Source organism: Mobula birostris, chromosome 12 (genome assembly GCF_030028105.1).
Source record: "Mobula birostris isolate sMobBir1 chromosome 12, sMobBir1.hap1, whole genome shotgun sequence".
Taxonomy (NCBI): domain Eukaryota; kingdom Metazoa; phylum Chordata; class Chondrichthyes; order Myliobatiformes; family Myliobatidae; genus Mobula; species Mobula birostris.
In genome coordinates this window covers 90,411,609-90,425,184 of record NC_092381.1, presented here as the reverse complement: position 1 = coordinate 90,425,184, position 13,576 = coordinate 90,411,609, and the positions used below count along the sequence as shown (strand labels likewise).

Below are 13,576 nucleotides of genomic sequence, written 5' to 3'. Positions count from 1 at the left end.
GCTTAGCAACACGGCAACAACGGCCTGGAGAATCGAGTGCTGAGTTCGTCCGAGCCCTACAGACACTCGTGCGGGCCTGCAATTGCCAGGAGCTGACGGCGGCGCAGCATGCAGAACTCCTAGTGAGAGACGCCTTCGTCACGGGGACCAGGTCAGTGTACGTGCGCCAGCGGCTGCTGGAAAAAGCCAATCTTACCTTAAGTTCGGTGATCGAGCTGGCCGACATGCTAGAGGCCGCTCTGCATAACTCTGAGGCTCTCCAGGCACGCGATCCCCCTTTGGCCTCGTGGGCGCCGCAGACCCTGCAACCCGCCGGCGAGTTGACCTCAGCTGCCGCTAGTCGCAAGTCCCCGTAACCCGCCAGTGAATCAACCTCGGCTGCCGCCAGTCACAAGTCCGCGAAGTGCTACTTCTGTGGACTGGAGAAGCACCCCTGGAAACGCTGCCTGGCCCGAGAGGCTGCCTGCTCCAGCTGCGGAAAGAAGGACCACTTCGCGAAGGTCTGTAGGTCCAGGCCGCGAGCGGGATTGTGCAGCGCCGTGTGCGAAGCATGGGGGTCGCCATCTTGCCTGCCGCCATCTTCCCTGCACGCCACCACCACGTGCGAGACATGGGGGCGGCCATCTTGGTCGGTGCCACCTCCCACTGCCTACGACAGACGGGTGCTCGCGGGGCACCCCACCATGCCGGACCAAGACAGCGACTTAACCCTCGCTTCCGTGACCCTTGACCATAGCGTTCCCCACCAGCTCGCAAGGTCAATGATGGACATCCTGGTGGAGGGGTGCAGGACAAGCTGCCTGTTTGACACAGGCAGCACGGAGAGTTTTATCCACCCGGCCACGGTGCAGCATTGTGGACTCATGATACGGCCGGTGAGTCAGAGGGTCACCATGGCTTCTGGGTTGCATACAACAGACATCCGGGGGGTTGTGTAGCGACACTGGTGGTGCAGGGCACAGAATATCGAGACTTTTCGTTACTGGTTATGCCTCAACTGTGTACCCTTGTGCTATTGGGGCTTGACTTCCAGAGCCACCTGAAAAGCGTGACAATGAAGTATGATGGACCCCTCCCACCAATTACTGCCGTAAATTCCCAGTTTTGTAGGGATGCGTCACATACCCCGCAACTGACCACACAAACACACTAACCCGCACATCCCACCCAACACCATGCCAACTGCCGCACTACCAAGGCCACTTGCGATCTCTCCACCCTCAGGATCCCTCCCCCATTGCTGTTCGCCAACCTGACCCCTGACTGTAAACCTGTAGCAACTAAAAGCAGGAGGTACAGCGCGGGGGACAGAGCTTTCATTAAGTCAGAGGTGCAGTGGCTGCTCAGGGAGGGGGTCATTGAGGCAAGCACAAGTCCTTGGAGGGTGCAGGTGGTCGTTGTTCGGAATGGGGAGAAGAATAGGATGGTCGTGGACTATAGCCAGACCATCAATAGGTTCACGCAGCTTGACGCGTACCCTCTACCCCGCATCGTGGATATGGTCAATCAGATGGCACAGTACAAGGTGTACTCGACCATCGACCTAAAATCCACTTACCATCAGCTCCCCATCCCCCCGGAGGACCGCCCTTACACCGCCTTCAAAGCGGACGGCAGGCTTTATCAATTCCTGAGCATCCCCTTCAGTGTCACGAATGGTGTATCTGTCTTCCAGAGGGCAATGAACCAGTTGGTGGACCAGTGCCAACTGAAGGCCACGTTCCCATATCTGGATAACATCACCATCTGCGGTCACGACCGGCAGGATCACGACAACAACCTCCAAAAATTTCTCCAAGCGGCCAAAGCTTTCAGTCTCACCTATAACAAGGACAAGTGTGTGTTCAGAACCACCCGACTTGCTATCCTTGGGTGTGTCGTGGAGAATGGAGTCACTGGCCCTGACCCCGACCGTATGTGCCCCCTGTTGGAACTCCCTCTTCCCAACACCCTCAGAGCCCTCAAAAGGTGCCTGGGCTTCTTTTCATATTACGCCCAATGGGTCTCTAACTACGCAGACAAGGCCCACCCCCTGGTCAAGTCCACCACATTCCCCCTCTCAGCCGAGGCCCGCGTGGCCTTCAGCCGCATAAAAAGGGACATTGCCAAAGCTGCAATGCATGCGGTGGATGAGGCCATTCCCTTCCAAGTAGAGAGTGACGCCTCTGACTTTGTGCTGGCTGCTACCCTCAACTAGGCGGGAAGACCGGTGGCGTTCTTCTCCCGTACTCTTCCTGAACTTCGATACTCCGCAGTGGAGAAAGAGGCCCAGGCCATAGTGGAAGCTATTAGGCACTGGAGGCACTATCTCGCCGGCAAAAGGTTCACCCTGCAAACTGACCAGCACTCAGTCGCATTCATGTTTAATAACCAACAGCAGGGTAAAATCAAAAACGATTAAAATTCTGAGGTGGAGAATCGAACTCTCCACCTACAACTATGACATCATGTACAGGCCTGGGAAGCTCAAAGAGCCCTCCAATGGCTTATCCCAGGGAACGTGCACCAGCGCGCAGATCAACCGGCTATACGCCCTACATGTAGATCTTTGCCGCCTGGGGGTCACCCGGCTTTTCCACTTCGTGAAAGCCCGGAACCTGCCTTACTCCCTTGAAGAGATCAGGATGATGACCAGGGACTGCCAAGTCTGCACAGAGTGCAAACCGCACTTCTACCAACTCGAAAAGGCACAACTCATCAAGGCCACCCACCCCTTTGAGCGACTGAGTGTTGACTTTAAGGGCCCCTTTCCGTCCACCGACCGCAATGTGTACTTTCTTAACCTAATTGACGAGTACTCGCGGTTCCCCTTCGCCATCCCCTGCCCCGACACCACTACCACGTCAGTTATAAAAGCCCTGCACAAGCTCTTCACTCTGTTCGGATACCCATGCTATATCCACAGTGACAGAGGGTCCTCGTTTATGAGTGACGAGCTGCGCCAATATCTACTGGCTAGGGGAATTGCAACCAGTAGGACCACGAACTATAATCTCCGGGGGAATGGACAGGTAGAGAAGGAGAATGGCACAGTGTGGAAAGCCACACTCTTAGCCCTCAGGTCAAAGGGACTGCCGGTCTCCCGCTGGCAGGAGGTCCTCCCCGAGGCACTCCACCCCATCCGCTCCCTGTTATGCACGGCCACCAATGCCACCCCTCATGAGCGGCTCTTTTCTTTTCCCAGAAAATCGACCACTGGAACCACCCTACCATCTTGGCTGACGTCCCCGAGGCCAGTGCTGCTCTGGAAACATGAGAGGAGCAATAAATACTCCCCGATGGTCGAGAAGGTTCACTTCATGCGAATCCTCAGTATGCCTATGTGGTTTTACCTGATGGGCGGGAGGACACGGTCTTCATCCACGACCTGGCGCCCGCAGGAGCACTGGGCCCCTATCCTGAACACTCCGTGGTGACTATTGACCCCTTACCCACCGATGTATGTACCCACGAGACACCGTGCACTCCAAGCCCTACACAGACACCACACGACACTCCCATACCAGGTGCGACACACACGCAGGAGGGATTAACAACGCCTAACGTGCTGGCACCTCAAGTCAGGCCGGAGCCAGCACAACCGCTGTCACCGATACAATCACCACCGGTGCTACGTAGATCACAGCGACGGACTCGACTGCCTGATAGACTTGACCTGTAAATATACTTCTTGTAAATATTGTTAGTCACTTCACCCCACTGAACTCTTTTTGAAAAAGGAGGGGTGAATGTGGTAAACCATATATATGTTGTAACTGGGTTAACTGTCTGGACACGCCACTCTGCTGACTGCCCCTGTAGCTCCTCCCACAGATACCTGTATAAATGTTTTCGCCTTGGCCCTCCCCCTCAGTCCAGGAGCAGACACTCACCATGGAGGTCGTATTGTACAGTGAATAAAAGCCTTTCGGTATTTTACCTAACCTCAGTCTTTTGGAGTTATTGAAGGTGCTTCAGGGAAACAGGGCCCTAGTGTTTTCAAGGGCAGTGTGGGAAACAGGGTCCAAGAGCATTCAAAGGCAGTGTGGGAAACAGGGTCCCAGAGTGTTCAAAGGCAGTCTGGGAAACGGGGTCCCAGAGTGTTCAAAGGCAGTGTGGGAAACAGGGTCCCAGAGTGTTCAAAGGCAGTCTGGGAAACGGGGTCCCAGAGTGTTCAAAGGCAGTCTGGGAAACGGGGTCCCAGAGTGTTCAAAGGCAGTGTGGGAAACAGGGTCCCAGAGTGTTCAAAGGCAGTGTGGGAAACAGGGTCCAAGAGCGTTCAAAGGCAGTGTGGGAAACAGGGTCCCAGAGTGTTCAAAGGCAGTGTGGGAAACGGGGCCCCAGAGTGTTCAAAGGCAGTCTGGGAAACGGGGTCCCAGAGTGTTCAAAGGCAGTGTGGGAAACAGGGTCCCAGAGTGTTCAAAGGCAGTCTGGGAAACGGGGCCCCAGAGTGTTCAAAGGCAGTCTGGGAAACGGGGTCCCAGAGTGTTCAAAGGCAGTGTGGGAAACAGAGCTGCAGAGCATTGAAAGGTAATGTGAGAAGCAGGACCCCAGTGAACTGAAAGGCAGTTTGAGAAACAGGGCCGCAGAATGTTCAAAACTAATTTGGGAAACGGCCTCAGAATGTTCAAAGGCAGTTTTGGAAACAGGGCCCTAAAGTGTTCAAAGGTAGTATGCAAAAGAGGATACCAAAATCTGTAAAGAGAATGTGGAAAACTACATTTAGTGAGCAAAATGCCAAACTATTTGAATTTCCAAATATGATATACCAGATATTGGAGTGTTACTGTATTATTTCTCAATTGAATAACAGCTCCAGTCTCTAATTCCACTTCCTATTGAATTGTTCTGCAGTTACAGATTATACAGTTCAAAATTCAGCAGGAAAACAATTTAAAGGATCTCTTTGACTTGCATGTACATGTTTGAGCGTTAATTGAATTAGTGCTGCTATCAGTCATAGAGACAAAACCAAGAATCAAAACAGCCAAGAATTAATCTTTTACGGCTGAGAACTAGTTAATATCAAATACTAGAAGTAAATATGACTGAAATTTCTTCTGCTGGATGAATACATGCTATTTTAGCATAATCCTACACAAGTAGGACTCATCAAGGACAATAAATATCAGGAAATTAACAAAGTAAGGAAGCTTCGAGGAAGCTCTTGGTCTGAGACCATTTGTGTGAAATCTAAGTAAAGCCCCTAAACTTCTGGGAAGTCTGATTAAACAAGAAATGCCTGCACAGCAAATCAATGAGTATCTTTGTTGAACAGACAAATGGACGTTCCAGCTAATTGGAAATTGCAGCTGGTTTAATTGGAATTAACAGCCAATATCTGAGCAATACATGCTAGTGAGATTGGAAAATAACAGACAAGGTGAGAGGAAATCAGAAAGAGGCAGAACCATGTCACTACCAAACTGGCCATCCCAGAGGTGCTGTGTAAATGGAATTTGTTGTTACTTAATGAAAGAATTTTAGTTTATGTAAAGGAATATTTTTGAAACATTGAGATGTGAGCCTGTAGTGTGTTTAAACAGTAAATAGATGTTACAGAGGATAACACAGGTGGGAATATTGAGGAAATGGAAAAGGAGAAAGGAGAAGTACAGAAAAATATAGCAGGTCAGAAATAAACATATTAAAGTAATCCTGTGTTTTGGGTGGCAGTATGGAGATACGTCTCTACCAAAGGAGGTGTAAAGTGCTCCTTCCCTCTGCCAGCCTGCAAGTCACCCTTGGACAAGTGTAGCACCTGCTTAGTCCCTGATCAGGGTCATGTGAAGCTTTAGGAGCAGGTGGTGGATGGTGATAAGAGCAGCTGGTGCATATCACATCTCCTGGTTATGCAGCCACTGATGCCAGGCAGAAAATCTATGAAGAGTGTTGATAATGGGTGGGGTCAAATGTCTTGTAAAAACATTGACCAGAAGTGCAATGGCAAACCACTTCTGTAGAAAAAATTGCCATGGTCATGGAAAGATGATGAGTCAGCACATGGTGATGATGAGTCCCATTTTATTTCACCAACTGGTATCCTCAGAATACCAATAACTTGTTCTTTTCGCCAGATGCCGACTCACTTGAGAAATATTCACTGCAATTTTTACTTTCATTTTGTTTTTAGTAATGTTCTTTATTATTTCTTTTCTGTGATCCAACAGGTGCTTAACGAGTCAAGTCTGCGTGACAAACAGAAGTCCAGACAAAATGCACATTAAAATTTGAGCTGTCTGAATCATGAACTCATCTGCAGCTGCATATTGAAAGACCTATCCTCAATGATTAATTCCATGACCCTGAAGACCTTCAGTTAACAAACATACATCAGTCTCAGATTTCAGATTACCAGATGATCAAGCATCACCGTTGATATACAGAAAAGTCCATTCACAAACGCTCTTCTTATCAAAAATATTTCCTAATACCACCAAAAAACCTGGTTCTGGTTTTTGAGCTGTTCTCTTTACTCCCAAAACAGTGGAGATAGTCTTCTTCTCTCTAGTTCATCAATTATCTGACTTTGATAAAATTTTTGATCAAATCAGCTTTAAAAATTCTAAATCCCAGGGAATATATCCAAAGTTTGTTTAATGTCTACTTGCAATGTAACTCTTGGAGTACTGGTTTCCATCTAGTAAATCTATCCCACACTTCCTTCAAGGCAAATAGATCCTGCCGAAGGTGAGAAGAGTAATACTGTTCACAGCACTCCAGGTGCACTCGCACAGTATTCCCTCTAGCCCTTGAATTGCTATCCTACAGATATAGCGGCCACCATTCCAGAAGCCTTTTTGATTATCTTCATTGATATTTTGATGACTGGTGTACAGAAACCCAAAAGTCACTCTGTATCTCTACTGGTTTTAGATTTCTATCCCAAAGAAAGCAATCTTTTCTATCCTTTTGATGTCTGATTTTTTGAGGTCATTGCTACAAATGTTAATCAATGTTATAGTAAATTTGCTATACTAGGTCAGTAACTTAACTGCTCTGCCATCCAATTAATTATTAATTTCCTTTTGGAGAATGTCCTCAGCTGAGCTCTATGTTGAGATTTTGCAATTTACTGTTCATTTGATATGTTGACAAAGCATATTCTTTAAAGTCATAATGACAATTAGTGGGATGGGTGCTTCCCATCCACTGGAGTCCATGCTTTGTGATCAGCCTCTTCCAAAGGGAACAGCAAATAAGTTAATTGCAAGAACATCCATGCTGAACAACCCTCTGAGAGATTTCTGCTGCTTCAGCCTTTAAGTGATTACAGCTGAGTGCGAGAGCCAATTTCTAATTGTTGTTTAGATTTATCCCAGTGGAGAACATCTTTGTCTGGCAACTTATTATGAAGGCTTTAACAAGTAGTGGCAGATTTCTTTGCAAATAAATTATTTGATATTATATGGATAATTGAAAACAAAGTGTTACTGGGAAGGAAAATGAAAGTAATTTCAACACTGCTTCCATTTACAAAAATAACTGCTATCCAGCCTTTGTTCTGTAAAATCATGTGTGTTCTAGTATCAGGTTGTGATGTATGTAGTAGTAAAACTTTCCTGATAAGTTCATGCCTTTCCCCTTCCTCGATAAAAACTGTACTACAGAATCACTACAAGTTGCTTTTTTGCAGCCAAAGGCAAACCAGGAGGAGATCAATCTCAGCTTTGAACTGGAGAATTGTTGTTTGTAACCCAGAGAGGCACTAATGAAGAAAGCAGGCTTGGAGATGCCCAAACAATTTTAAGTTTCAGGAGTCAATGATGTGTTTCTTGCAAGTCCCAGACATCACTCAGATGCTTCATTTCACCAGCATGGTCCCTTGCATTATAACATCAAGACATAAACGAATTAGAAAAAACAAGAGGACATGTATTCACATTATTTCTGTTTAGCAGTAAGTTGTTAGGCAGTCCTTCAGCTACAGAGCAAAGGCTCAGGAATATATAGCCAGCTAGTATGTTCCATATTGACTGCAGGACATCACGAGATTTGGACTGGTACCTGATTGGAGGAGTAGATGGAGACTGCATCTTGCAGAAATTAAGTACCTTTACGGTTTCATCTGCGTGATCTCACAGGGCAATTTCAGTCACATGAGGGATTCAGAGAGGTATTTTCTGGTATGTTTTCTTTTCCTGTTAGTTCTGGGTTCTATGCTACTCCTAGGAATTACATTGCTGCGGGTGATGTAGGATCGCAAGGAGCAGTGCAATGAAAGGAAGATTCTCATGTGCAGGAAGCAGCACAGAAAGAACAACGTCTACTTTATTGCTAGTCTTTCTTTGCTGATTACGGAAAAGGTGCATGTTGAAAATTGCTTTTTCAAAGTCAAATCATGGTCTTGGTGAAATACGTTCTGTAAAACTAATAACTTATTCCATACTATTTTTCAGATTTAAGGGCTCTCATTTAACATAGAATACCTTGAAAGCTGTAAAACCCCAATTTTGAATTATTTGCTAATGAGAATTAGTGTTTGGATATATTCTATCAGACAGTAACCATAGAACAAATTTCTGCATTAAAGAAGCAGAAATTTGCTACTATTTGTGTAGAATTTGTTGTCAATAACTTTCTAATGGATTTGCAACACATAATAAATGCAGGGGATAGATAAAGATTCTATTTCACTCTCTGTTTGATAAATTAATTAGTTACTTTATTTACTGTGGTTGTGAAATAGCTTTTGCTAATAATCCAAGTGCAAACAGACACTTGGTTTCTGTTTCTAAATAGACATTTTTGCAGCTCCAAGTAATGTTATTACTTTAAAATAAACATATCCACTCCTCATTCCTTCAACAATATTTTTCTAATTGATAAATATTGCTAAGATAACCTTTTCACCAATAACAGATCTGCCTCACTCATCATCTGCTAAAGTAGTGCACCAACAATTGATCTGATCTACTTACCGTCAGCAATAAGATGCTCAGGAACATGAAGAATAACTTTAACAGACAAAGGACAGGTCACATGGGAGCCATAAACCAACCCAATTACACAACCTACCACACTTATCAGTGTAAGGGTGGTTTTGTTGATGGGGCTGCGGGGAGAACCTGTAAACCAACAGACAAAGAAAAAAACATGTTAGTTCTTGATATAAAGAAAACTTTCATTATTTTCTAATATGAAGAAAATGAGGAATATATTTTTCTCTGGCGCACTAATGGTGGCAAGCAATGGAAATTTCCATACATGAGTATGTGAAAGAATGTGACAGTGAAATTCATACATAAAGCTCTGAATCAATCTGTTTTCTTATCTACAGTCTTTACTAGTTTGCAGGAACTTACCACTAAGAACAACACTTTGGAAAAGCTACTAAAGGCTCTTCCAGGTGTTTTCTTGTGACCTTCCTGGGAGCTGATCATCTCACCTCCTCCCCAGACTGAAATAGGATGATCAAGTAACCAGCTGGTAAATTGAATTGTGTTCTCAAATTTTCCACTGAATCCAAGTATTCAATCATTGTCCAATGGAAGTAAAACATATCCAACTTGAGGTGGAAGAATAGAAGAGCTGGCAGTCTGTGGACAGGGCCTGTGCTGAGTTAAAGCACTTTTCAGATGGCCATGAATGGGATTTTAAGTTGCGTTAAAACAGGGGTTCCTTATTTGGGGTCCACCAATCCCTTGATAGTATTGTTTCATGGCATAAAAAAGTTGGGAACTCCTGCGTTACAAAGCTTAAGACAAATGTGTGGAAGTCATAGAGCTATCAGAAATAAGCTGGTGAGATGATACTCGAGTTAATAAAACAAATGGAGGAGTGAAAGAGGACAGTAAGAGAGGAGGAGAGTAATATAACTAAAGTAATACATTGCCGACAGATCAGAAGGACATTGGATTTTAGTAAGTACATTTCTGTTAGTCCCATCCTCATTATTATACTACTAATTATTTGTTTGCAAGGAACATAGAGCGAAAAGCTTAGCATGAAAACATGGATGAAATAATGTATTGCAGCACAATTACTCATATTAAAAGAGCCATCAGGACTGTCACAGTGACTGCTGAGTGAGCCTCCAGATGGCTATGGATCAAGAGGTGTGACCTGTGGACCAATGCTGCTGGGACATAAGCCAGGGCTGGGTCGCTTGGTTGAGTGTGTCTAATGTTGAAAGACCTGAAATACCTAGTGCCCACAGGTTGCCTCACTGATGATGTGTCCCAGCACATCCTAGGATGTAACTCAGCATCATTATTAGTTTATTATTGTCACATGTACCAAGATACAGTTAAAACTTCCGTAAGCGCTCTATCCAGTCAGATCATGTCATACATAAATACATTGAGGCAGATAAATGAAAAAGGTATTGCAGATAGGGTATTACACTTACAAAGAGAATGCAGTGCAAGAAGATAAATACATTGGGGTAGAGATTGCAAAATGAAGAGTTCATCCTTATCAGAAGTTCAAGAGTCTGAGGACAAGGCTGTCCTTGAGTCCGATGGTATACAGTATGGTCTCAAATTTTGTATCTTCTGCCCAAAGGGAGAGTCAGGAAGATAAAATAGCCAGTGTGGGAGTATCCTTGATTACGTTCACTGCTTTTGCACTGCAGCGTAAGTAATAGAGGGAGATTATTTCAAGTTCCTGGGTGTCAATACCTCTGAGGATCTAACCTGGTCCAAAACATGTCAATGCAACAATAGAGAAGGCAAAACAGTGGCTATATTCCACTAGGAGTCTGCAGAAAATTCGTTTATAACCCAAAACACTGGGAAATCTCTACAGATGTACCATGGAGAGCATTCACTGGCTGCATCACCGTCTGATTTGGGTGGAGGGGTGGGGGTGGTTACTGCACAGGATCGTGAGATGCTACAGTTGTAAAATTAGTCATCTCCATCATGGGTACTGGCCTCCATAGTATCCGAGACATCTTCAAGGAGTGGTGCCTCAGAAAGCTGTCTCCATCATTAAGGACCCCCCATACCCAGGACATGCCTCCTTTTCATTGTAGCTGTCAGGAAGGTGGTACAGAAGCCTGAAGGTACACACTCACTGATTCAAAAACACCTCCTTCCCCTCTGCCAGCCAATTTCGAAATGGGCATTGAACCCATGAACACTACCTCACTACTTTTTTATTTCTGTTTATGCGCTACTTATTTTAATTTAACAATTTGAAATACATATATATCCGTACTGTAATTTAGTTTTTTTCTATTTTTATCATGAATTGCACTGAACTGCTATCACAAAGTTAGCCAATTTCACAACATATGCCAGATAAACCTGATTCTGATTCTGAGTCATTAGAGAGGAGGTAAGTTTACATGACTTTTGTTCACAATGGCTTTTGTTCTAATGATGAAATTTCCTGCAGGCTTCAGCACAGCATCTGCCATACCAGGCTGAGGTGCACTCACATAGGATGCTTCCAGTGGTGCATCTGTAGAAGTTGTCAAAAGTCACTGGGGAGCACACCAAATACCCTTGGCCTTCTGAAAATAGTATTCTTTTTTGGTATGGCATCCTCATGGCTGGATCAGGATAAACTAGTGGTGAAATTTACACCTAGCCACCATCTCAACCTCAGCATGCAGCTCAATAAAGACGCGAGTGAGTATCCTTGTAACAGAAAATGAGTAGGCAGCATTACACAATGCAAAACCCATCAAAAGTTTCCACACGGAAGGTTAGTTACAAAGGTTCAATCATTAGGTATTATATTGAAGTAGTAAAATGGATTCAACAGTGGTTGGATGGGAGACGCCAGAGATTAGTGGTGGATAACTGTGTGTCAGGTTGGAGGTCGGTGACTAGTGGTGTGCCTCAGGGATCTGTACTGGGTCCAATGTTGTTTGTCAAATACATTAATGTTCCAGATGATGGGGTGTTAAATTGGACTAGTAAGTATGCGGATGATACAAAGATAGGTGGTGTTGTGGATAATGAAGTAGGTTTTCAAAGCTTGCAGAAAGATTTAGGCCAGTTAGAAGAGTGGGCTGAAAGATGGCAGATGGAGTTTAATGCTGATAAGTGTGAGGTGCTATATTTTGGTAGGACTAATCAAAATAGGACATATGTGGTAAATGGTTGTGCATTGAAGAATGCTGTAGAACAGAGTGATCTAGAAATAATGGTGCATAGTTCCCTGAAGGTAGAATCTCATGTGGATAGGGTGGTGAAGAAAGCTTTTGGTATGCTGGCCTTTATAAATCAGAGCATTGAGTATAGGAGTTGGGATGTAATGTTGAAATTGTACAAGGCATTGGTGAGGCCAAATTTGGAGTATTGTGTATAGTTCTGGTCACTGAATTATAGGAAAGATGTCAACAAAATAGAGAGAGTACAGAGTTGATTTACTAGAATGTTACCAGGGTTTCAGCACCTAAGTTACAGAGAAAGGTTGAACAAGTTAGGTCTTTATTCTTTGGCGCGTAGAAGGTTGAGGGGGGATTTGATGGAGGTATTTAAAATTATGAGGGTGATAGATAGAGTTGACGTGGATGGGCTTTTTTCCGTTGAGAGTAGGGGAGATTCAAACAAGAGGACATGAGTTGAGAGTTAAAGGGCAAAAGTTTAGGGGTAACACGAGGGGGAACTTCTTTACTCAGAGAGTGGTAGCTGTGTGGAACGAGCTTCCAGCAGAAGTGGTAGAGGCAGGTTCGATTTTGTCATTAAAAAAAAAATTGGATAGGTATATGGACAGGAAAGGAATGGAGGGTTATGGGCTGAATGCAGGTAGATGGGACTAGGTGAGAGTAAGCGTTCGGCATGGACTAGAAGGGTCGAGATGGCTTGTTTCCGTGCTGTAATTGTTATATGGTTATATGGGTGTAAAATGGAGTCATTGTAACAAATACAGAATGCACCAGAATTTGCAACACATCACTATAATGACAGGTATTCTGTAAAGCTAGTTAAGGACACTCAAAATCAGAATGAACATCATATATTTTATACTCCAGAAAATGATCAATTAGTTTGGAGCATTCTTGTTTGACTTTGGGTTTAGAATGTATGTTAGTCATTTAGCTAACTTAAGTTAATGCAATTCACACTCTCCTCATGATATATAAAGTAACAGAAATTAAGAACATTACAGCAAGATGTAACCAAGGAAATCAAATGATAACCTCTCCAAAAAAAAAGATATCACAAGCATGCCTGACTTTTAAAATGTGGGATTTGGTAGGAAGCTGGAATTTTATCAATGAGTCACGGAGGTGTGAAAATTCATATTCAGAGCACATGTGATCATCTTGCAATAAACTGCGAAGCATCTCACAGTGAGAGCATCCCAGAATATGCTTGATACTCAGATGAGTAACATTAAACACGTTAATGTTTAGTTAGGCAAACATTACATTTTCAATCAGCTCCAATCAGCTATTAATCTGTTTGCTTAATGTCAAAGTGCCAATAAGACATTCTGACGCATCATTTAGATTGAACAACTGGCATTAATACTTCTTCACATACTAGAGCTGCTGCCTTTTGCTACTCCAGCTAGGAGACACAATTCTGGATTTGTACAATTACATCCAAGAGAGAATCGTCACATGAAATTGGATTGACCTTGCATATTGCTCCGCAACTATTACATCAAATACTCCTGGAGGAGTAGTATAGAA

The 13,576-nt window shown here is 44.2% G+C and overlaps 1 protein-coding gene across 1 annotated transcript in view; it reads right to left on the bottom strand.

Annotated features, from left to right (window-relative positions):
- astn1 (astrotactin 1) overlaps positions 1-13,576 on the bottom strand; it is a 2,762,425-nt gene that overhangs the window by 1,608,171 nt on the left and 1,140,678 nt on the right. Inside the window, exon 7 of the mRNA XM_072274559.1 lies at positions 8,901-9,047. Coding sequence (XP_072130660.1) covers positions 8,901-9,047 — 147 coding nt within the window. The remainder of the gene's footprint in view (positions 1-8,900; positions 9,048-13,576) is intronic.